The sequence below is a fragment of the Tachypleus tridentatus genome, chromosome 13 (genome assembly GCF_004210375.1).
Source record: "Tachypleus tridentatus isolate NWPU-2018 chromosome 13, ASM421037v1, whole genome shotgun sequence".
Lineage (NCBI taxonomy): Eukaryota > Metazoa > Arthropoda > Merostomata > Xiphosura > Limulidae > Tachypleus > Tachypleus tridentatus.
Window position 1 is genome coordinate 170,132,208 of NC_134837.1, and position 24,688 is coordinate 170,156,895.

A 24,688-nucleotide genomic window follows, 5' to 3' on the forward strand; every position below is an offset into this window, starting at 1 on the left:
ATTCACTAATTTGGTTTGGTACTGATTTTCAGATGACATAATGATTTAATCATACCTGATCTTGATGGCCAAATCCTAACATTTTAACTCTCTTGAGAATGTCAGGTAATCTTACTGGATCCACCGGACCATCGCAAAGACCATTTCCTCCTCTGACAACTCTGGAAGAATTACATCGAGTTAAAATAGTATGTGCAAATAAATGTTCAACATAAAAAAACATCAGAGATTACACATACAGTTTCAGCTTAAATGAGGACACAAAAAGTTTCAAAACATTATTTTCAACAGCAGAATTAAGCTATAAAACTGTTTTGTCAACAACATCAGTAGGCCTAGAACACAGGCAGCTTCTATAATAAACATGCTCTTAAACACACCAACATCACTATGTGATAGACACAACAGATGCATAAATAATTACGTACTTACCCAGGTTCAATCAAAGCTTTGCCATAAAAACAAAATAAAGCATACAAGGAAATAGTTCTTTATCAAATAAACTATCCTGGTAAAGACCTAAAATGGAACATTTATCTACTGTTATTCAATATTTTTAATAATACTCGATAATTTTTAAAACTAGGAACTTAAGGTTATACTTCACTTGCATCACTCATATCTTTAACTTCTCAGTTATAAATTAATATGGAAATACATTTCCTATGATAAACATCTTTTATTAATTATTACGACTGAACATTTTAGTTTTACAGTAAAAAAGGACTCAACTAACAGCTAAAAACAAATATGCTATTTCCCAAGAAATATCTCTTTAACCTACTGTTTCACTCTCAGTAAGGTAGTGTAAGTGGACAAATAACTACAGCTAGTTTTCAATAAGGTAGGTAGGTAAGTATTCAATGTTTATTGGCACAAAGCTTCAAGGCTATCTGTGGCAGACAAGATGTGGTACAGTATAGGTATAGGGAAATTAAGGAAAAAGCAAAATATGTAAAATTAGGAACTACGAGGAAGACTGAAGCAACAAGATTTTTCAATAAGAACACTATACATAATTATTGTAGCACCTTATCAACAACAATATACTATTAAATACTGTAATTATACCTTCTTCCTGCTATTTCCACAAGTGGTATGTCTTTAGTTTCTCCTGGTTCAAACCTAATAGCTGTTCCTGCTGGAATGTGCTGGAAAATAGAAACATATTATGTTATTCCTAAACCTGTTTTATTAATAGACACTCACCACTTAAAAATAATAAATCAATGTGTGCAAAATAGAAGTCACAAGCAAAATGACGAATATACTTTAAACTTTGTTGCTGCAGGAAATGTTTATATTCAAAAGTAGTGTAATACTTAAATCATATCCTATACTTCTTAAAACCACCTTTATGATTTTTCTTTACTTAAATCAATTTAAAGTATTCTTCTAAATATTCATAAAATAATATTTATTGGTTAATAAGGTATTACAGTTGATAATTTAATTGAACTTGTTCTTCATTCATATTTATGCTATATAAAACTAAGCCCACAGGCAAGTACAACCATAATAACAATACCATTTAGAACCAATCATAACAAAATACAAACTCCCATTTTATATGTTTTCCACATCCCTTCATTTGTAGCTGGCAGTTAGGGCACTCGACTATTGCACCAAACATGCTTGTCCTTTCAGTCATGGGGTCATTACAATGTAACAGCCAATCCTATTACATGTTGGTAAAAGAGTAACCCAAGAGATGGCAGTGGATGCTGTTGACTAACTGCCTTCCTTCTAGTTTATTATTGTTTAATTAACAACAGCTAATGCAGGTAGTCATCATGTAGCTTTGTACAAAATTCTAAACAAATCACCTAATGTCCTTTCATTGTGCCATTCAGTACAGCCTGTTGGAAGAGGAATCACTAAAAAACTTAATCAATACCATCTCCAAAGTAAGATTTTGTGAGTGCACAAACACAGCTGGTTCCCCATAGTTCTTTAATCTCATACTAAGTATCACAGGTTCACTTTTGCTTTTCTGGTACATTAATCCATTTGACTTATATTTCAGAAAATTAATTTTGATTGCATTACTTTCTCCCATCTTTCATAACACTAACTTTGATGCTTTATAACAATGTCCTACTGTCGTTTCACTTGACTGTATCCAGCTAGCTGGTTTCAAACTACACGTTACATGCTTCACGACTGTATTGCTTCTCTTGGTTGTAACCAGTTAGCTTCAAATCAAGCAAGAGGAACACTTTAAATCTATTTCAAACATTTTCCCTTTTTTGCAATTCCTTAGGTGGCATTTTAAGTAAAATATTTGTGCAAAAAGAAGCATCAAACAAACCACAAATGAATTACTAAACTCACCAGCCTCATACCATAACTTTTACTTCTGTCAAACACCAATGACTTGTTAGTTTCTATAAAATGGTAGTGACTCCCAACCTGTAAATACCCCAAAAATTATTATTAACAGTATTTTGAAAGTGTACTTTTTGTTCTTATACTAACAACCAAAAACATCAACACTGCACAACATGGTGGTATAAACAGTTAATGTTCAAGACAGTGTCAAACCCACATAAAAACAGTTATAATTATCTTACTTAAACAAATGAAGTCCAGTTAAGAAACAGTATAATAAAATACCACAAAATATTACACATACATCTCATTATAACATAAATATAACATAGTATTTAGCTTTGAGTATATCTGGTTCACTTATAATGAAATTGACGTCTGTAAAGCCATACACAAAATATATAACCATATTGTTCATTGACAATTTTTGTTTTCTCTTTTATTTCAACCCAATAAATAACTATGTTTATTTACATTTTTGTACTGGACTTGGTTTGGTAGTTAGCTGTGTGTCACAAAGTCCAAGGTTTAAGCTACAATATGCCACTCAATATGCTCTGCACTTTCATCATGGCTGCTTAAACCATGTGTTGTATAATTGAATTCTATTCAAGTTGAAAATACCAAAGTTTATAGCTAAGAATAAAAGTATTTCCTTAGTATATGCCAATAGTATTTTCAGACTATGTATTTCAGAAATATTAGGTTTCACAAATAGAAAGAAAAACGTTTTAATTTTGTTTTCCCCTTTTAAAATGCTTTTGATGAAGCAATTACTAATATATTACATATCATTTTAGAGAACAAAACAGGCCCAAACAACACAAAAGCTGCAATAAAGGCTCTACATACATTAAAAGAATCATCAGATTGCAGGTTATAGTATGGGATACGTATTTCTCCACGTTTTGGAGGTAGACATAGATACACTTGTTTATCAGTCTTAACATCCGTTCATCTCGCATGTTATAATAAAATAAAATAATAAAAATAAATAAAACAAATTAGGTGAGCAAAATGTGGGTTCTGAAGCCTACAACATCTCACCATTATCTGCCTGTAGACAACTGCAGGAAGGTGACTACTCTCCAAATGTGTGTGTAAAGTCACATCGGGCTATCTGCTGGGTCCACAAGGAGGAATCGAACCACTGATTTTAGTGTTCTAATTTGTAAACTTACAGCTGTTCTACTGGGTGTAAATAAAACAAACTTACCACCTGACGTTGACATTCTAAGCTCCAAGTAAGAAATTCCAAAAGTATCGCGAAATTGGTGCGTGTAATAAATAATAAATGACAATAGGGGCCCTAATTCCGAAGTCACCTCCAAAACCCAGGGCACATCTCATATCCTAGATTAAAATCTGTACACTGACGATTAGTTTACGTTATGTAGCGTCTTTAATGTAGTTTGATGTTGTTTAGACTTATTTTGTTAGGCCATACATACTTTACACGCGTGGAGTTTGTGTATTTATAATCCTTACTTTTGAAGTTAACACTACCTTCACTATTAAGTAGTACCATTCTATACATATATATATATATATCATTTGTTCTTTTTAAATTTTTAAACCGAATTTTCTTTACAGTGATTACGAATTATTACTCATTAAAAGTTTTGGCCTAAGCTCGCTTTTAGCCTTTTTAACGAACAGTTACTAACCTGGATCGGCCTGTCACATAAACTTGTAACACGCAAAAGTCTAGTTTTGCGACCAGCATTTAGTTCTAAAGATTCAGAATTTTGAGGAAATATTTTCCCTGGCGGCTGGTCAATGACAGACTCGTCAGCTATTACAGGAATACAAGATTGCGTTTTCTACATAAACAAGAAACAAGAGCAGCTGTTATAATTGTTTGTTTTCAATGAAAGAATCGCTGAAATTATTAACACAAACGTAAACTAGTTCTACAATTCGAGTTAGCACAATCAACGAGATTATCAAAAGACATATAAACTGATAATGATGAATTTGTATTTTGTAATTTTTTAAGTTAGTCGTTCTGTTAGAACAATGAAATAATTATATCTCACATAAGAAACGAAGCCATTTAATATATATATTTTTAAAGTATCAAATCTGTTACCTGTTCGTCCCCAAATACCTCCAAGTCTGGTTCTGGTAAGAAACTGCCATACAGTGCTAGGGAGAGATCGCCATCTTCTCTTGATATGGGAGAGTGCACAGTTACCTAAACATAAAACTGATATTAGCGAGTTTTGTTTAAAAATGATACTTGTATATGCTTTTAAAGTAGGATATTAGATTTATTGGAATGTTTACTCAATTTCTTTTACCATTAGTCTGACAAACCAATTACAGTGCTTACACCTGTTCCAAGATTAGAAGTGCTTCAATCTTTAAGAAAAACAATGAACTTTGGCTTCATAAAGATATATTCCCCATTTGCTCAGCGAAAAGTTTAATAACTTATAACATATTACTCAAAAACTGGACTTGATACTTGCTGTGAACACAGCGCATATAGCCTTTATTTCTTATCAATACGTGGCTACATAATGGACTGTCTTTGCTTTACCTAAAGCGAGTATGGAAACTCGATTTGTTAACATTATAACCTGTGAAACTTACCACTGAGCCGACAAGAAACCAAAGGCTCAGAAAGATGGTTTTTTTTCTTCTAATTCGATCTATGATTATATATATAATGGCGCCATTAATTTATCGATCTGGCACTTTTGTTACCTGTACAAGTTTAATTTGAAAACACACTGAATATATTTTTTATGTTTTTATTACACTTACTATAGTCTCTCACGATTAACGAGAACACTTTAGTTTGCTCTTTATATTTTCTTACGTCATGTACAAAAAAAAAACATTGTGTGTTCCTTTCATTAAAATTCATGTGATTAATGTTATTGTTATACAGCTTATTTTAATGATACCAAGGATAAACAACCCATTTTAATCGCGTTTCTCACAAATGGTAATCTTACTACGCTGAACAACACAGAACGACCGACACTGATTATATTTCTTACAGTGATTAGTACTGACAGAGCCAATACTGAAAGGTTTGATACTGGTTATATTTCTTACAGGGATTAGTACTGACAGAGCCAATACTGAAAAGTTTGATACTGGTTATATTTCTTACAAATGCTAGTACTGAGAGAATACGAGACACTGATGACGCTACTCAAGTTAACAGTCCTGCAATAAACGACACAAAAATCACCATCCCTGGTCAGACGTCTATCGTTAAGAATTTTCATACAACGAACGTCCTACACTAATTACGCTTCTAACGTTTAGTGACATAAAAAATCCGATCTCCCTTATAATACTTCTTACAAACATTAGGTGACCAAAAATGGGAGGAACTAAACAGAAATAATAAATACTGTACATTCGAAATAAGCTTCTTTTAAACTAAATATATATATCAAGAATTTAAGTTATATTTCACATCTGAAAGCAATTTTCAAATAACAGGTTGTGCGTAAGTATGGATATTGTCTTATATTACACAGTACCTGACAAGCTTATACAAGGTTATACAGTACCTGACAAACAAATACAAATAAAAAAAATAATAGCGTGGCAGAAAATTCACAAACGGTAAAAAAAGGACAGTTTTATTTCTGAATAACTGAGACACTAGCTTCCAACGAACATTATCGTCTGTATTCGTGAAAATATCTGTTTCACATGTTTCACGCCACGAATTTAGGTATTTACAAACCTACATACTTGTTTACCAAACATCGTAATTGTGAGTGAGGTCTTGACTTGTTTAAGCCGTGGGTTGCGTATTTCTGTTGTTGTCTTTTTAGAAAGGTTATGTGCGTGTTCTGTAATGAGAGAATGGAAATGACCTCGACCAGACGCTACCACATTAGCTATTTAGAAAAGTATTTCTAGAAATAGGAGTCTAGGAAGCGTATTAAGGGCTGATCCAACATTAAACTCTAATCTCCTTGTTCGAATTCGTACGTTTCACAAGTAATTTCTGTTAGAATAGTAAATATGCTTTACTATTAGAGAATTATCGGGGAGATATTTATCCCCGTGAAGCACAGAAAATGTGTCGAAAACCAGCTTCGGGGCTAGAGATATTATGACACCTATAACCAGAAAATGTGCCGAAAACAAGCTCAGGAGCTAGTGACATTATGATACTCACAACTAGAAAACGTGCCGAAAACCAGCCCCAAGCTAGAGATAATATGACACCTATAACTGGAAAATGTGCCGAAAACCAGATCCGTAGCTAGCAATAATATGATATCTATAATAAGAAAACCCTCTGTAACTATACGTGTATATTAAAACTGTTAATTTGAACATACTGTAAGTTTCTTTGGTTTGAAGTATGAAAGATGAGTGATCTACAGGATTGGAACAGTATAAGGAGTACCTAACGGTTAAAACATAAAGGTTATTTCTCTCCTTTTGAGTGGTATATACAGCATAATATTATTCACCGAATAGTAAGCTGGCGCATAATTACTTTATTCATAAAGTATTAACCAGGGACGAACCACAAAAACAGAATATTCCTCAGAACAAGAACAGTTTTCTGGGAATATTTCTCTGCTTCTTTAGTTTATCAACGAAATTTCTTACATGTGTTAACTTGTTTACTGGTGTTAACGTTTCTACATCATACCAGGGACGTAGGATGAGCGAAAGACTGTTGGTCACAGAACTTTTCAAAATTAAATCCTTTGTACTAATCAGGTGATGATATGATTGATAACTAGTGACGAAACCTGGCAACTATTACTCGGATCTTAGCTCTCAAGGGCAGACTGCTAAAGATCATTTAGAGCTCAGATTACATTGTATCTGTATAAAGTATGATTTCAATTAAGCTACTCTACAGTTCTTATCCAAACTCGCCAAAAGGCAAAAAGGTCAAAGTACAAGTACGATAAGGTGCTACAAAAAAATTAAGACCTGCATTTCGCTTTGACTTGTAGAATCGAAAGAATAAATTCCAGTTCTTCTTAATGAAAATGTAACATTCAAATCAGAAACACTTTTTATCCCTGAAGATTAAAAGTAAAAGACGAAATAACTTCAAGATGAAAAACAGCAAAATATTGTTATCTATTTGTTCCCCTCTGGGGCAGCGGTACGTCTTCGGATATACAACGCTTAAAATCAGAGGTTTGATTTCCCTGAGTAGACACAGCAGATATCATTTGCTATTTGAAAAACAGACAGATAGACACATTGTAGTCTATTTACGGAAATTTGAAAGGCATTTTACTTTATGTTTTTTTTATTTCAGGACTAGCATAAATATACATTAAAGTGACCCTCGTGCGGTGTGATACAGATAATATTCTAATTTGTCTGAAGGATAGTTAATAAAATGTTTCTTCTACACAAAAATAATGGTTTCCCCACAATCCACATGCATTTGTCTTTAATCATTCCATTTTCTTTTTGTGCCACGGCATAGCCAGATGGTTAAAGCACTCAACTCGTAATCTGAGTGTCGCAGGTTCGAATACCCATCACACCAAACATGCTCGCCCTTTCAGCCGTGGGGGCGTTATAAGTGCCAGTCAATCCATTCAACTATTCGTTGGTACAAGAGTAGTTCAACAGTTGGCAGTGGGTGGTGATGGCTAGCTGCCTTCCCTCTAGTCTTAACCTGCTATATTAGGGGAGACTAGCGCAGATAGCCGTCGTGTAGTTTTGCGCGAAATTCAAAGCCAATTCATTTTCTTTATATTTTAACAGATGTTTTCTCAGCCGTCAATTCTCTGGAATTACTTGCAAAATCGGGTTGACGGTAATTGGATAGAACATCCAGTAAACTCACTGAAGGAATCTTTTGCTTACCAGTTTAGTTCCATCAGGAAAGGTTGCTTCCACTTGAATCTCCGAGATCATCTCCTCGACGCCCGGAAGCACCTGGCGACGTCCTTCGAAACAAACGAGAGTAATAAAGCTTAGCAAAGATGACATAGCATCAGAAAAGCAAATTTCTTATCAAGCCAAGGACAGTGAAGCAAATGCTGGTTAAGCAGGTGAACGTCAAACGTTTGATTTACAATACTAATGCTTTTCATTTTGTATAAGGCTATAATTTTTCTTTGTTGAAATTCTAAGAAATTGTTTGATTCAAATTCTTACATTGTTACTTTCATTTGTGTGGACATACATCAAAGGATTGAAAACCTACCTAGCATGTGTCTCCCTTTATCCATCAAATCTGCGACAGTGTATCCATCCCGAACCAGCTCTTGTACCTGTAAAAATAAGATGAAAAACTTGCATTATATAATAGTTGTTCTTAACAGTAAAGCTGCATCTTGGTTTTTAATTAAATAACTAGTCTTCACACTTATAGTTAAAAAAAAGTACTGGAGAATACTATCCCCCACACACGCACACACTGGTTCAGCAGCAAATCTCTGGACCTATGACAATAAAAGTCACAGTTCGATACTCGAAGGCTCAGCACAAATAATCCTTTGTATATCTTTGTGCTTAAGAACAACCTGAAATTATTTATCACATTGTTTGGTAACTTGAGTAACAGATTTACAATCAACAGAAATAACAGCGTCAGTTCCAATTAGATGTTAATAAAACGTGATACGACTTGCACATGGGGTGATAAACGTGTTCATTTTCCACACGTTGTAGCACGCTCCTTTATAGTTCAGTGCAGTATTCATGTTCGATACAAGTGTACGAGCATCAAAACTATACTAACAAAAAACCAAAATACAGTGAAACAGCAATTAACGCACGCTGTCAAATTACTGTATTCATTGTTGGAAATCTAAAGGTTCTCAGAAAGCAACTGTATGTAAAAACGGTAAGAAAATGAGTTAATCGTGCTACCACTAGGTGGCTAATAAATTTAAAAAAACACTAAAGGAGTAATATTTTCATTACTTACAACAATACATGGTTGTTATCAAGTATTAACTGCAAATATAAAACAAGAGTGTCATCGGACATTCTTACTACTTTGTGAACACATGTACAGACGAATGAACGTTGGAGAGAAAAAGAATTGATATCATTTGCTCTGATGCAAAAAAAAATCGAGTCTTTGAGATTACATAGATACAATATCAATGAAAAATGTCATCTGAAAGATATATTATAGCAACTACAAATGAATAGAAAGACTAGTCTGGACACTTTTAAGACTTTCCTTATTCACCTGTCTGGATTGAGGATTTCAAAAAGTATGTCCAACGTTTAGTATAGTTGAGGAATGAACGAGGAAACCTGAAAGTCTATGGACTCAACTCCATGCATTTTAAATACGTAGAAATGTACTCTACAAATACTGGGCACATGGTGGGTAGGCAAATTCATCGGTACTGCACTTGATACTTCCAAAAATATTTTCAACTCAACAGTAACATCCAAACCAAATATTAACACAGCCTTTCATTTTATTCTATTTTGTCTAGTCCCCATTTACTGACAATACAAAGTAAATCTTGACTGGACTAAATGTATAACGAAAAGACAAGACAATACACGCTTGAAACGTACTTTCTCTTAACTTGACCAACGTTGGTCGTATCTTACAGGGTGAAAACTGGATTCAAACTTTATTGTTTGAAGACCAAAACAAGACCTGAACATATGCTGAAATTTCATAAACATAAGTAAGGAATGAGAGAAAGAAACACATGTGGTTATTTAGTTGTTCAACCTCCAAAACGCTAGGTCTAAACAATACAGAAATAATCTAAGATTGGGAATTTAAAATGGAAATGTCGCAATCTAAAGGCTCTAATTTACTTAAATAAAAACTGTTAAAAACAATTGAAATTGTGAGTATTAAATAAATTTTGAAAATAAGAGATATGTAATACAGACTTATAGAGGGTTAGGTTTGAAAGTTTGTCACCATAAGACTTCTACTATAGGCGAGTTTTTGACTTAGGCGGTCTAATAAGACATCGATAGAAACTACACTTCTGAGCAAGTCTTGGTAAGAGCTTTATCACGCTATGTGAGATTATGTTGTCATGGAATAATTTCACCAACCAAACAGTGGAGAATGAATGAATATAAGGTATTGGTTTGAGAATGATGTTGTAGGAAGTGAAGATTATTTGTGTATCAAGGTGGAAATTTAACGGTGAATTTAGTGGTTTGGACAATATTTAAATCGAATTAAGTTTTATAGGGTGTTTCGATGGCCATGCATAGAATGGCCACAGTCTAAGACAGCCTAAGAACGTTAGTGATGAATAAAATATTTGAAGCTGGAAATAACATCAGGACTGCACACCAAGAGGCTGATTAGAATCGCCATACGAGAACTGTGAGGACTGTATGCACCGTGCATAATCTGCGAAACTAAGTCATCGAATAAAGATTTGAAAGAATAAACAAGCAATTCTTAGGTATGAAATGATGAGTAACATTTAGTTTAATAAATTCTTTAACGGCAGATTTTAAAATCCTCTCTCACAGCAAAAACAGATTCGCAATATGTACCTAACGGATATTCAGTTTAACAAATTTATCGCAGATAACCCATAGAAGGGTTCTAGAATGAAAGATACGAAAATAAGAACACTATCACAGAGGATTCTGAAAACACTGCACAACAAAGTTTTTGCTTCTTGAACACTGTTGGGTGTTCCTTATAGATTTTTTGGCTGCTGATCACGAAAATCACATCCAAATTTGCTCATCACGTACTATTTCATCGAAATCTTCAGTTTCACCAGGACATTGCTACAATGGAAAAACGATATCGGGGCAATTGTAATCCGTGAATGCTTGCTGACTACTGTTGAACACTGCAACGTGATGCACCGGACATTGAATACAAACAAAAATTAGGAGCAAAACACTTTTAATTATGTTGAACTTAATAGCGTATTAGAAACGCAATTAAATACGTTATTGCCAGTAAACAGTTAACTGTCTATTTCTCAGAGTTCCTACGTGATGAAGCAAAACCAAAACTATATTTGTGCATACCCACCAGGTACCTGTTACAATCAGCAAAAACTTAAAAAAAAAAATGTTGTGCAGTGAAATCGGAAGTTAGTATCTACGTTATTTCCGCCATGATTAGGTCAAATTAAAAATAGTGCTGTGACAAAATTTTAGCCTTCTCAGCATTAAGACTATAATACAGGAAGTAACTTATTATTAATCTCAGATAGGCTTCAAACTTTTAATTTTACTTTATTGATTGAATAATATTTGTATTTTATCAATGGAAATTTAGATTTAAGAAAATAAAACTGATCGAAAGTTTCATAAAAAAACACAAACAAACAAAGAAGATGAAGTGTTGTTGGTGAGTTACAGAGTAAAGTGAACGAAGGACTTAGAAAATGAATTTATAAAATAGAGAAAACGCAGAATAACCTTTCAGACAGTTCTATGAAAGAAATTAACAAATGAATAAATAATCGTGCAAATCATGGTTTCACCCTAATTCCTCATAAAAAAGGGAATAAAATTAATAATTCAATCTCAGGGCCTTGTTTGGAATACTTACATGAAGCTAAAGTCTGATCAAAAAATAACCCCTTATTATACATTTATATCATAATTTCATGCAGAGCTACATAAAGGGTGTCTACTCAAAACTATTCTTAATTTTAAAGTGGCTGACCTAGGGAAGTTATCTAGTCAACAACAGTCACCGTTACTTCTCTGATTAAATAGTATTATTTGAATGTCATTCTTATATCGCACCTACCGCTCCAAAGTGAGGAACACGCATTTGTGGGAGCAGGTCGAAAACGACGAATCCTTGGATTACGTGCTATAGAAAACAATTTTTTTTTAAATACTATGCTAATGGGAACTTTCTTTTTTGAGAAGTTAATTTTCATTCTTTTTCATACAGTAAATAACGTATCGAAAGTAACCGACTGTTTACTGAAACAAAAAATACTGCTAACATTTTAACAAACTGAGAACATTATGGTTTATTTCTGCAATAATTTGCATACATTGTCTCAAGGCCTTGAAGTAAAGTAGACATAGTAACTTAGTGAACCATACGGTTTGCATATAATCTAGCTCTATCAAACAGTTAAATTTTATAAAATGGTAGGGGCCTAGCATGGCCTAGCGCGTTAAGGCGTGCTCTTCGTAATCTGAGGGTCGCGGGTTCGCGCCCAAGTCGCGCCAAACATGCTCACCCTCCCAGCCGTGGGGGCGTTATAATGTTACGGTCAATCCCACTATTCGTTGGTAAGAGAGTAGCCCAAGAGTTGGCGGTGGATGGTGATGACTAGCTGCCTTCCCTCTAGTCTTACCCTGCTAAATTAGGGACGGCTAGCACAGATAGCCCTCGAGTTGCTTTGTGCGAAATTCCAAAACAAACAAATAAACAATAAAATGGTAAGTTCTAACAGCTCTCTTTCTTCACTCGGAATAAATAATATGAGTAACATATAAGAAATAAATAATAGATGTCCGTGGGTAAATCATACTAATCCCTTCGTTCCGGAATATTGTACTAAATGTCAGCGTCTTAATCCTATTTTACAGTAGCTTATACAACAATTTCGTACTTTTATTTTGGGAGTCATTCTAACTACGTTTATGCATATTATGACACATTCGTTTCTTTTGCTTGTGGCTTAAAATAATGATGTATTTACAATGCTAATCTAACAAAAGTTGGTTATTTGACATGAGCTTTTCAAATTTCGAAAAAGTACACATTTATTTTATAGTAAAGCCGATGATTCTCAAGATAAAAACAGCGTCTTTCAGCGCTATATTGTTTGTGACGTCACTCGTATACTTTCACACAATTTTTTTACACCATGGTGGAATTATTGAAAGTATACATACACGACTGAAGTAGTCCTACTCAATTTGTTTTAATAATGTTGGTGAAAAAAATATTGTGTATCTTTTAACATTCAACTCAGATACATTCATCACTTTAGAGTAGGGATGTCCATCTGGTGGCAATAGGCTACATCCTTCCTACGATAAAGTTTCATAACTCTGATGATTGGAAGAATCATTTTGTAAAGATTTAAGTTCATTAAATAAATAAAAAATATATAACTTATTCCACATTTTAAATAAGCTAAAATGTTGCTCGTATCTTACTCTCAAATATTCCAGTCTTTCTCAAAATATGACATCCGTGGAACGTTAAACAGATGTAACATGTCACGACATTCAAACATAATCACTCGATCTATATTCTAGATTGTTGATTAGCAATCCGTTCCGAAAGTATATTGTTAATTAGCAATCCAACCCGGAAGTGTATTGTTAACTAGCAATCTGATCCATCCTAATTTTAATTTGTACTTTAAAGCAGTTGTGCAACTTAAAACTGTTATCTTTTAACTTCTGATGTTTGTGATTTTAGCCAGTTTTCTTTACTGGTTAGCGAAAAAAAACACCGACACTTATTACCTCCAGTATCTATCTTCTTTGTCGAAATAACCACATATCTACAGGGTAAAACGGGCAACAGGTTTGCAAAGTTATCACGTGCCCGGCATCGTCATGTGGTTAAGGTACTCGACTTGTACTCTGAGGGTCGCGAGTTCGAATCGCTGTCACACCAAACATGCTCACACTTTCAGCCGTAGGGGCGTTATAATGTTAAGATCAATCACACTATTCGATGGTAAAAGAGTAGCCCAAGAGTTCGCGATGAGTGATGATGACTAGCTGTCTTCCCTATGGTCTTACACCGCTAAATTAGGGACGGTTAGCGCAGATAGTCCTTTTAAAGATTTGTGCGAAATTCAAAACTTAAACAAGTTATCACGAAATCCCCATCAAGTCAGATGAGTGAGAAGTCCCGTTTCGTTATGAATAACAATTGGCCCGACATGACCAGTGGTTAGGGTGCTCGATTCGCAATCTGCGGGTCGAGGATCCGAAACCCCGTCACACCAAACGTGATCGCACTTTCAGCCGTGGGGGGGGGGGTATAATGTGATGGTCAATCCCACGATTTGTTGGTAAAAGAGTAGCCCAAGAGTTGGCGATGGGTGATGATGACTAGCTGCCTTCCGTCTAACCTTACATTGCTAAATTAGGGACGGCTAGCGCAGAAAACCCTTGTGTAACTTTGCGCGAAATTCCAAAAACAAACAAAAATATCCGTAACATCAAAAATATTGTTACAATAAATCTCAAAAAAACTTCTGTCCTTTACCCTTATGTGCATAAGATATTAAAATTATGTTGTAAACAGGATGATATTAAAAATGAACTATTATTAATTAAGCACATAGCTGTATAAAGAGGTTTTAATCCTGCTGTTGTTAACAGAGCTGTCAAAAACTAAGAAACAGGATAAAAATATTAAGATAAATTAATTGCCGAATAAAGTAAAAAAGAATGTTTAGTTTGTTTTTTGAATTTCGCACAAAGCTACTCGAGGGCTATCAGCAATAACCGTTCCTAATTTAGCAGTGTAAGACTAGAGAGAAGGCAGCTAGTCATCACCACCCACCGCCAAGTCTTGGGCTACTCTTTTGCCAACGAATAGTGGGATTGACTGTCACACTATAACGCTCCCACGGCTGAAAGGGCGAACATGTTTGGCGCAGAATGTTTAGTACTATACTTTATACCAGGCTCATCCTGTCAAATAATGAAACAAGTGATTTTTTTTTTTCTGATATACAAGCCGATAAACAAAGCCAGATTCTTAATACAATTAAAGAAGAAATAAATTTAATGGAAAAAATTGGGTACATACATAAAATATCAAGTGAATGTATAATAGTTTACAAAGGACAGTTTGTTTTGTTTTTGGAATTTCGCACAAAGCTACTCGAGGGCTATCTGTGCTAGGTCCCTAATTTAGCAGTGTAAGACTAGAGGGAAGCAACTAGTCATCACCACCCACCGCCAAGCTACTCTTTACCAACGAAAATGGGATTGACCGTCACATTATACGCCCCCACGGCTGGGAGAATAGCGCGACGCGGGCGCGAACCCGCGACCCTCGGATTACGAATCGCACGCCTTACGCGCTTGGCCATGACGGGCCTACAAAGGACAGACTAGCAGAAATGGAATATCCAGAATTAAGGAACACAAAAGAAACGTAAAAAAAACAAGATTACTATTTTACTTAAGCGAAAAACATCAGCGAAACTAAACATGCAATTCAACGGAATAAACAACAACTTATTTTAGCACAACCTGGAAATTTAATTATGAATATGTGTGAATCTAATGAGATAATTAAATAAATAAGAAAGTAAATTTAAAATTATTAAATAAGGATGATAGACCTGAGGGAAATGTCAGTAGATGGCGTGATATTCTTTAATGTGCAAATTGGTCTTCTGGTAATTGAATAAGTAAGGGTTGTAATTTGTAAAACATTACGCTCCTGAGAATGACGCATTGATATAGGTCGAAACGAGTAGAGCGTATGAGACTGGTATTAATACTTTTACTAATAAAAGAAGAGACAACGTTTCGACGTTCTTTCATCATCTTTACGTTAACCCTAGCTACATTTTTACTTCAAGTGGGTTTCTCGTCATCAAGAATGTATGAGAAAGTTTTCCAGCTTATCGGATTTTTTGCGGGTTTTTTTAACTACTTTTAATTATGTATAGTACGTTCTTGGTATTTTATTGTACTCTTTAGACTGGAAACTGTTTAAGTTTTAGAATCGTTTATTGAATGATCATGAGTTGTTATTTTTTAAACATAAACGATTTATTTACTTTTTCCTTCGTGATGCTGTAATATATCGATCTCAAACGGAAAATATCATTAAACTTGAGCATTCGACTCGGCTCCCAACATCGACGATTCCTTAAATAATTATATAAATGTTTAGTAGCATATATTCAAGCAAATGGCTACAGAATGTTGAATGCAAGGACACTCATTAGGCGATTTTTTAGAAGTTGAATATTTTAAAAAATAACTCGATATTTTCAATGTACGTACTTCAAAGTACTTTGTACTGGATTTTATTTTTTTCGTAATCTGGAAGCCTCAAAATTTACGTTGTCTTCCCTCCCCCACACCTCAGTGACATATTTTGAAAACATAGACTATATACCTGAGAAGCAATAAGAGCTACAGCTTCTGGGTGGTTCAGTCGGAGTCCACGAGCCAGTCGTTTCTGAGCTAGAAATCCTGCCTGATGCAGATGGAGACTTTCGAGTTCTCTTGGAGCTAAGCGCATGGTGATACAATCCTAAAAAAAAGAAAATAGAAAGGGTAACGGACAGGTTATAACGTAGAAATAAATGGTGTCAAAATTGTAAGCGCAATCGCACTTATTTCGTGAAATATTTGAATCAATGAACGCGATGGCTCTTTATCAGATGTGTGTGTGTGTGTCTTTTGTTGCGACAGAGAGAGAGAGACAAATAATGACTTTTCTAATAAATATTATCATTTTTGTTACTGTTTTTAAATTTTTTAGTACCAACTTAACAAAACAATAAAACTCAAAAAGTAGTTTTTATTCTTTAGGATTATACTTCACAAACCGGAATTACTGTTAAATTTAAGGTACAAAAACAACAAATTCTGAAAACTCCGCGTATGAATAACAAACGGTTGTCATCAAAACGAAACTTTTTTTTAACCTTCATTGATGAAGAAAATACTTAGTAACCATTTTACCAACATGCCTTAACTGCTTTAAATAAAATATTATATGTGTGTATATATTTTTATGGCATTAATAAATGTGCTCACCATTCATAGTGAACTTCGAAGAAAATAGAAAACAAAGGAACAAAACTGAATAGTTTCTCGTAAAAACACAGCCTAAGACGTTTAGTGTTTTAAACTCTTGCAATAGGAAACACTAAAACCAATTCATAATGTTTCTAGAGTTAAAACGTAAACATATATACAATTTTAGATGATTATACTGGTTTTAATGAAATGTAACCCAAACTACCCTTATTTTGTTCAAACAAAAACAAAACAGTGATTTACTTTGAAAACTAGACGTTTCAAAAATAGTTTTTGAATTCCCAAAATACAAGTAACTGTGTAATTTGAAGATTTGGAATCGTTAGAAAACTCCAAATATTGTTTTTATATTTCTCCAAAGTTCTAACTTCTTTAAGAAACGGTAATTCAAGTAAAAACACATGAAAATGTAATAATAAGGTATAAATAACACTGAAATAGCATCACTATATAATATTCATTTATTTAAAATTAAACCTCGCTACACGAAGTGTTGTTCCCACGTTATCGTAGCCATTACAAAATTACACACAAGTCACCTCAAGCGGTTTTACATAACAAAGTGTCAAACCGAAGGAACCATGTTTTATCAGTCAGATATTTCGACATGATTCTGTAGGATACAACGTATATCTCAACAGATTTTTTTCTAAATACTTCAGTAACACAAACGTCGCATTATAAAAAAAACAACAACTTGGGTATTCATGAAATGTTACATATGTGTGCATGTATATACGACTGCATTTTTTTATCACATACCCATAGTAATTTTTTGCTTAAAATGATATTACAGTTACAATACTTCTCACGTTATCTTCTTAGTAGTTGAATACTTAAAATATAAAACTAATAATCCAATCTATTTTAGGCTTACGGGATAAGTTCCGATTCAATTTTTTAGTCAGAATGTAGAGCCCTTTGCAGCTATCTGGAACTGATAAAGCGTTTATAACTGGATAATTTTATAAAAAGAAAATACTAGTTTTATATGCATAGATAAGTTGAACATAGTAAACCCAACAATCCTATGTAACAGCGAAATTCTGAAAATATCCTCTACATTACGATATGTTTTGGTTTGGCTCTTTTGAACTTCACGCAAAGCAACAAGAAGACTATCTGCGCTAGCCGTCCCTAATTTAGCAGTGTTAGACTAGAGGAAAGGGAACTAGTCATCACCACCCACCGCCAACTCTTGGGCTACTCTTTTACCAACGAATAGTGGGACTGACCGTAACATTATAACGCCCCCACGGCTGAAAGGGCGAGCATGTTTGGTGCGACGAGGATTCAAACCCGCGATAAACAATACTAAATCCAGAGTTAAATAATCATAAAGTTTATAACTTCTAAGAAAGTGAAATAATAAAAATAGGTTCATATTAGGCACAGTAGGTGCATTAGCTCATTACTATTCACTAAACAGTAACATGATTGAAGCTCGCTTTACGCCCTTGATTACGTTTACTAGACCACTGAAAAACGGCGAAAAAAATATGCATAAGCACATATGCTTTAGGCATGCTATTAACAATTCGGTTTTACTGCTCAGTTTCAAAGTTTGTAGATAACATTACGCCATCTTGTCCTACTTACACTGTTTGGTACTTTCACTTAAATAAAACGTTTTCAACTGTCTTCTCCTTGTTGATAACTCACGCCACTATTTATCACTTATACTACTATATTATTCTCTTTCGTTTAAGGAACAAAGCTCCGAATTTAGCAACATTCGTTATTTATGAAAAATGTAATATTATTGTTATTAATATCGAGTAGAATACACCGGTCCATCATCGTGTTTACAGATTCGCTTAGATTCTCTGTCGTCATGGGGAAAAAAAAAGCGCGTGATCACTTTGTTTTGAGTTCCTGTTAATTATCCTTGAAAGGGTTGCGTTCGTTTTCGTACAAGGGAGAGAAGGTGGTTGACCAACGCCTACTTTTAATTATTTAGATACTGACCTGCGCAGGCCAATAAATACATTTAGTACCTAAGTCTAATATGTCTTATTAACAAATAACTGTTAATAATCATGATTAAAAAAAAATTAAGGCTGTAAGAAGAAAATTTGTTTCATTATCCAAAGTCATGTCAGGCTATCTGCTGTATCCGCTAAAGGGAATCGAGCCTCTGATTTTAGCCCTGTAAATTCGAAGACTTACCGCTGGCTCACAGGAGGACAGCGAGTGGGAGAGAAAACATACTGTCAAATTTTCATCAAGGTTTCCTTGGGGATCGTTTGACAAAAATAGTTACCGTATGAAATAATAATTTTCCTACTGATTCCCCCTTCCGCGTTTAAGTATTTTTCGTGACCACTGAAATGCTTAAAATATTATATATCCCTATGTAACAAATAAAGTTCCAACACAATCACAATTATTATCTTCCTTTGCAGTCTCGGCATGGCCACGTGGTTAGGGCGCTCGACTTGTATTCTGAGGGTCGCGGGTTCGAATGACTACCTACCTTTCCTCTAGTCTTATACTGCTATGTTGGGGAAGGTTAGGCCTAGCGTAGCTTTGCACGAAATTAAAAAAAAAAAATCTGCGCTGCAATATATATATAAGTAATGTAGACCTATACATTCAAGAGATTGTATCCTTTGCTTTAATGAAACACGTGAAATTAATGTATAAAATGAAAAATCATAAAAGAAAAGATTCATTTTCGTCAACCTCGCTCTGTATTCAGGACCTACTGAACATGTTCATTGATTGACGATTTTTCTTTCAGTTCATCATATCAATTTTGCGTACAAACACCTTGATATTTTTGAAAGATGCATGAGGAAAAGTAGTAGCGATAATAATTTTACTTAAAAATTTACCAGAAATAATGCATTGCTTTTTTTCGAAAATAATTTAAAAAATTATACACACATTATATAATTTTTTCTCTTGAACTGGGCCAATAATTTGTATCCCTTCTCATCAGTTACTAACAAAATCACTTGTCTAACCACCCTCCTTTTCCCAAATCTTGATGTGCGTTTTCTTAAAACTTTCCAATAAGAAAACTGACCAGTATTTGAAATACGCGTTTGTTTGAATTTCGCTCAAAACTACACGAGGGCTACCTACGCTGAAATACTCAAAGAACATCTGACCGTCACGTGAGATATATAAATATTGAATATAATTTTTTTTAGCTTTATATCTGTCCATATTATACAAACATATACAGGGTGGCCCGTAAGTCCCTACCCATCCATATGTTGTTATGTTATATTCAATTACGCATGTATTATAAATTTGTTTTTTCTTCAGAGAAATATGGCCGATGTAAGCCCATTTACACTTGAAAAGCGTATTGTGACGAGTACGTGGGTGCATGAGCGTAAGAATACTGGTGACACCCTGAATAAAATAACTGGCAAATTTAGAGAAAGATTTAATAAGGATCAACCAACACGAGAAACGATATCAAATTGGGAGAGCAAATTGTTTGAAACTGGCAATATTAAGGATGCACCTCGTTCAGGAAAACCAGTTAAACGTAGAGAGTCATGTGCTGGTATGGAAGAGTCAGTGATTAGCTCACCATTAAAGTCGACAAGGAAAAGATCAGCTGAACTTGGTATCCCGCGAGCAACCATGCAGACTTTTATGAAAAAGGGCATGGGAGTTAAAGCATGGGGACCAACATTTGTGAATGAATTAAGTGATGCTGATAGAGAAAATAGGAAACTGGCGTGTGATGAGTTACTGAATCTTCAATACGATCCCTTCTTGAGGAAAGGTGATGTTTACGGACGAGTGCGCAATTTACCGTTCAGTCGAGCACGAAATGTTTACTTCTGAGCAAAGGAGAATCCTCATTATTATGAAGAAATTGAATACAACACTCCGCATGTCATGATGTGGGCAGCACTTAATGCGCGTCATGTTACTGGACCATACTTCTTTGACGAGCCAGTAAACCATACCTCATATCTAAACATATTACAACAATGGTTTATACCGAAACTCAATGAGCTTGGAATCAGAAGTCTGGTTTCAACAAGATGGAGCTCCGGCTCATTATGCCTTTACTGTGCGAGATTATCTTAATGACACTTTTCCAGACAAATGGATAGGTCGTGGTTCTGTAACATCCCCGGAACCCATGAAATGGCCCGCAAGAAGTCCGGACTTGACACATGTGAGAAGTCTCTTTGGGGATACATAAAGGACATTGTGTCTAAACAATGTTATAATACAGGGTGTTCGGAGAGTCACTGTGCAATTATATATTTATTATCAAACAAAACTGCACAGTGACTTTCCAAACACCCTGTACTACTGATGAGTTGAAGGCAGCTGTTACCGCGGCATTTGGAACAATAACCCCTGCTGTATTGAGGAAAATGTCTCACAGAACATGGCGTTGCATAATATTATGCAACGAGAATGAGGGACAGCATACAGATACACTGGATACATAAGATATATGGATGGGTAGGGGGTCACGGGCCACACTGTAAAATTACAGTAAATGTCTTAGAAAACACAGAAGAATTATATTCTCTATCCTGAAACTACAATACGTGTATATCTCTGGTATAAATAAATAAGTAAAGGCATCAGTAATCTATTTACATTTTTATCCTCGTTTTATCTCTCCATCGATATTTTTTCTCTTCCCACGCTGAATTTCATTCCACATATCCCCGCAAAGAAGAGAAATGACAATGAGAAGTTGCTTCTCGTAAACATCTTATTTCTACTTACATTATAGTTGGTGTTATTATTACCGGTGTCTGTTTTTACTTGATTCGCTGAACTAATAACAGATTATAACTGTCTCAAAGAAATTTATACAAAAATAATTAATATATTTTCTAAAATAATCTCAGTGAAGGTCTCTTATCTAAAATAATGATCGCTTAGCTGACTTTCTATTACAATTACTTCCAAAGTTACTATAAATTATTCAGACTAATATATTCACAAGGCGTAGGAACAAAAAGGACAATAAAAAACTCACTCAAGTTACTCCTCAATGTATGAATAAGTTAAGCTTACAACTGTGAGATTTTACTCAACTAGATTTCCCGGCTGCCAGACAGGAAATGATGTTTAAAAATAAACAACAACAACAAAAAAAAAAACAACTTACGATCTCCTGTATTTTTATTTTCCATTTTTTCATACCACTCCTCTACGTTAACGCGCAATATTCCTGTAATTTTCAGGGTGTTTTCGTACATTTCTTATCTCCCCGCCACGGTTTAACTAATATCAGTATATCACAGAGGATGTTTAAGGCGAGAGGCAAAATCATAACGACGTGACTTTGTGCATTGTAGAATTACATTATAACATTTAAGTCAAAATTAAATAAAAACTTTAAATAAAATATCTTAACACTCTAAACGTGCACAAAGTCTGCTAACTGGAGCAAATGTTCAATCGCTATAAGTATCGCGACACCATAGGGTGCACTTATTTTTAAACAATCACACGTGTTAAGTCTTAAAATTGGATTTTTTTTTATTTTCTTCTCCTACGACATGAAGAGCTGTTCTAAATTTATATAGCAGTGATGTTGCCAAACAATGCTGCACAAACGATGGAATGAGTAAACACTTCTCTCATTGGTAACGTATTTTTTTACGAAATTTTCCATCGCACAATTTCACCCAAAGAAACTATATTCATATAAATATTATGGAAATTAAAATATCTATCCTGCATGAATGATGTAGATAAAACCAAATATGATAAAGAAACTCGCCTTTTTCTTCTTGTATAGGAGTTCTGGAAATAAAACAGTCTGTTCAAATATGTATTAGAAATTTTCCTGTTTGTTTCCGTCTCGCCTAGTTGCCACAAACTAATGCTCGTATTACTTCAGCAATGACACGACGAAGAGTGAAACAGTGTACATGTACATACAGTTCAAGGTTATACGAAAACAAGCAAAACGCATCAGACTAAACTATCACTAGTTTTATTTGCAACGGATTTACGGTTAATTTTTATTTTAATACCTACGCTTGTTTTAGTATATTTTTGCCTATGTATTGTGCAAGTTCCCACCTGTTCTCTAAATTTGTAGAAGTTTATGGCAGTAGGAATTAACAATATTTGTTTTACAGAAACGCTAGCTCGTTTTCGAACATTGTTGAAAGCTCGAGAAACTCGCTTGTGTCGTATAAAAGTAGCTATTCAGAAGAGAATTTAACATTATTATCAGACAGTGTTCTATAGGCCTCGGAATCTATAATTGTGATTAACCTGAAGTTAACCTGGAATGTTTATAGATTTGGAACATTACAAACTATTCAACTTTTGCGAATTAACAAAGTCCCTTTGTTGTGAGTGGCATTATACATCACTTTCGTTTAGCATCATCCTTATGCGAGTTGTTACCAACCATCTCATTCAGTCAAATCCTCATTTCCACCATAAAGTTGGTAACAAACTTAAATAGCCTCCAAGCCCAAACTATTTGTCCACTTAAACTCTATGCAAACTTCACAACACCTGACAGACAAACGACTTTACTTTATATTTTAATTAAGATGTTTAAATATATTTTAAACTAATCCCCTTCTGGATCTATTTTGTATATAATGAATATAATGTTATAATTAGCAATTTTATCAAAAAAACGTTTGTTTGCACAAAAACAATCATGATGAAATTAGAATAATTTAGTGTAAGACTGGAGAGTTAAATTTCAATTATTTGTATCTATCAAAAAGGTAAAAAAAATGTTTCCACGGTATAATGTGACCAATAATAATTTCAAAGTGTATAAGAAATCAAAAAACTTTCTGTTCCATAATATCATGGATTCAACAAAGTATCTACTCCTCGAAAATGTAATGTGCAAAGCTTAGTAATATAAAAACTACTGAAAAAGAAATGAATAATATTGTTTTAAGGATTTTGGCTTTGGAAACTGATATTTCCTAATAATATGGATGAATTAATTACGTATGTGACCCAACTAATTTACTGTTTCCTTTACAATATATATATATATGCAAACTGCAAAACTCAGCTTACACTTCAGTTTTGATGGAAGGTTTCAGTTGGTCTTATGAATAGCAAAAGTTAGTGTAATGTAATTGTGATAAACATTTTTTTATCTATTGGGTAATTTAATAAAAAAAAGCAATAAGTTAATTATCAAGTGCCCCAGCATGGCCAGGTGGTTGAGACACTTGACTCGTAATATGAGGGCCACAGGTTTGAATCCCTATCACACGAAACATGCCCACCCTTTCAGCCATGGTGGTGTTATGGTGTGATGGTCAATCCCACTATTCATTGGTAAAAGAGTAGCCCAAGAGTTGGCAATGAATGGTGATGACTAGCTGCTTTCCCTCTAGGAATGGCTAGTGCCGATAGCCCTCGAGCAGTTTGGCACAAAATTCAAAACAAACCAAATCACTAAGCTCCTAATGTAACAATAATATGCAAAAAGAAAGAATTCAATCTTAAAAATAACACTTCAACAAACTTAACGTACACACTTTTATCAGGTGTTACTAACAAGAAAGAGATTATCCCACAAGATGCAAGATCAAGCAAGTTAATAACACGTTTGCCACTGTATGCCTGGTATTAAAAGTTACCTGAAAATTTCTAACATACGAGTCAAATTATTGTCAACCAGACAAGTTAATTTAGTTGGTATCATTTTTGCTGGATATTTACTAATACTAAGCTAAAAACATATTCCAGTTATTTT

The 24,688-nt window shown here is 34.3% G+C and overlaps 1 protein-coding gene across 4 annotated transcripts in view; it reads right to left on the reverse strand.

The window, feature by feature from the left end:
* Positions 1 to 22,859, reverse strand: part of LOC143238572 (urease subunit alpha-like) — a 62,282-nt gene extending 39,423 nt beyond the window's left edge. The window contains exons 1-9 of one of the 4 annotated variants that reach the window (XM_076478924.1): positions 22,721 to 22,859; positions 16,346 to 16,483; positions 8,504 to 8,570; positions 8,161 to 8,243; positions 4,424 to 4,528; positions 3,999 to 4,154; positions 2,335 to 2,412; positions 1,072 to 1,151; positions 56 to 161 (exon numbers count right to left, since the gene is read on the reverse strand). In XM_076478924.1, coding sequence (XP_076335039.1) covers positions 56 to 161; positions 1,072 to 1,151; positions 2,335 to 2,412; positions 3,999 to 4,154; positions 4,424 to 4,528; positions 8,161 to 8,243; positions 8,504 to 8,570; positions 16,346 to 16,471 — 801 coding nt within the window. In that variant the 5' untranslated portion in view covers positions 16,472 to 16,483; positions 22,721 to 22,859. Of the gene's footprint in view, positions 1 to 55; positions 162 to 1,071; positions 1,152 to 2,334; positions 2,413 to 3,998; positions 4,155 to 4,423; positions 4,529 to 8,160; positions 8,244 to 8,503; positions 8,571 to 16,345; positions 16,484 to 18,594; positions 18,845 to 21,970; positions 21,992 to 22,102; positions 22,431 to 22,720 lie in introns of those variants that run through there. The other 3 variants (XM_076478923.1, XM_076478927.1, XM_076478925.1) reach the window with 3 other exon arrangements.
* Positions 22,860 to 24,688: the final 1,829 nt, after the last annotated feature.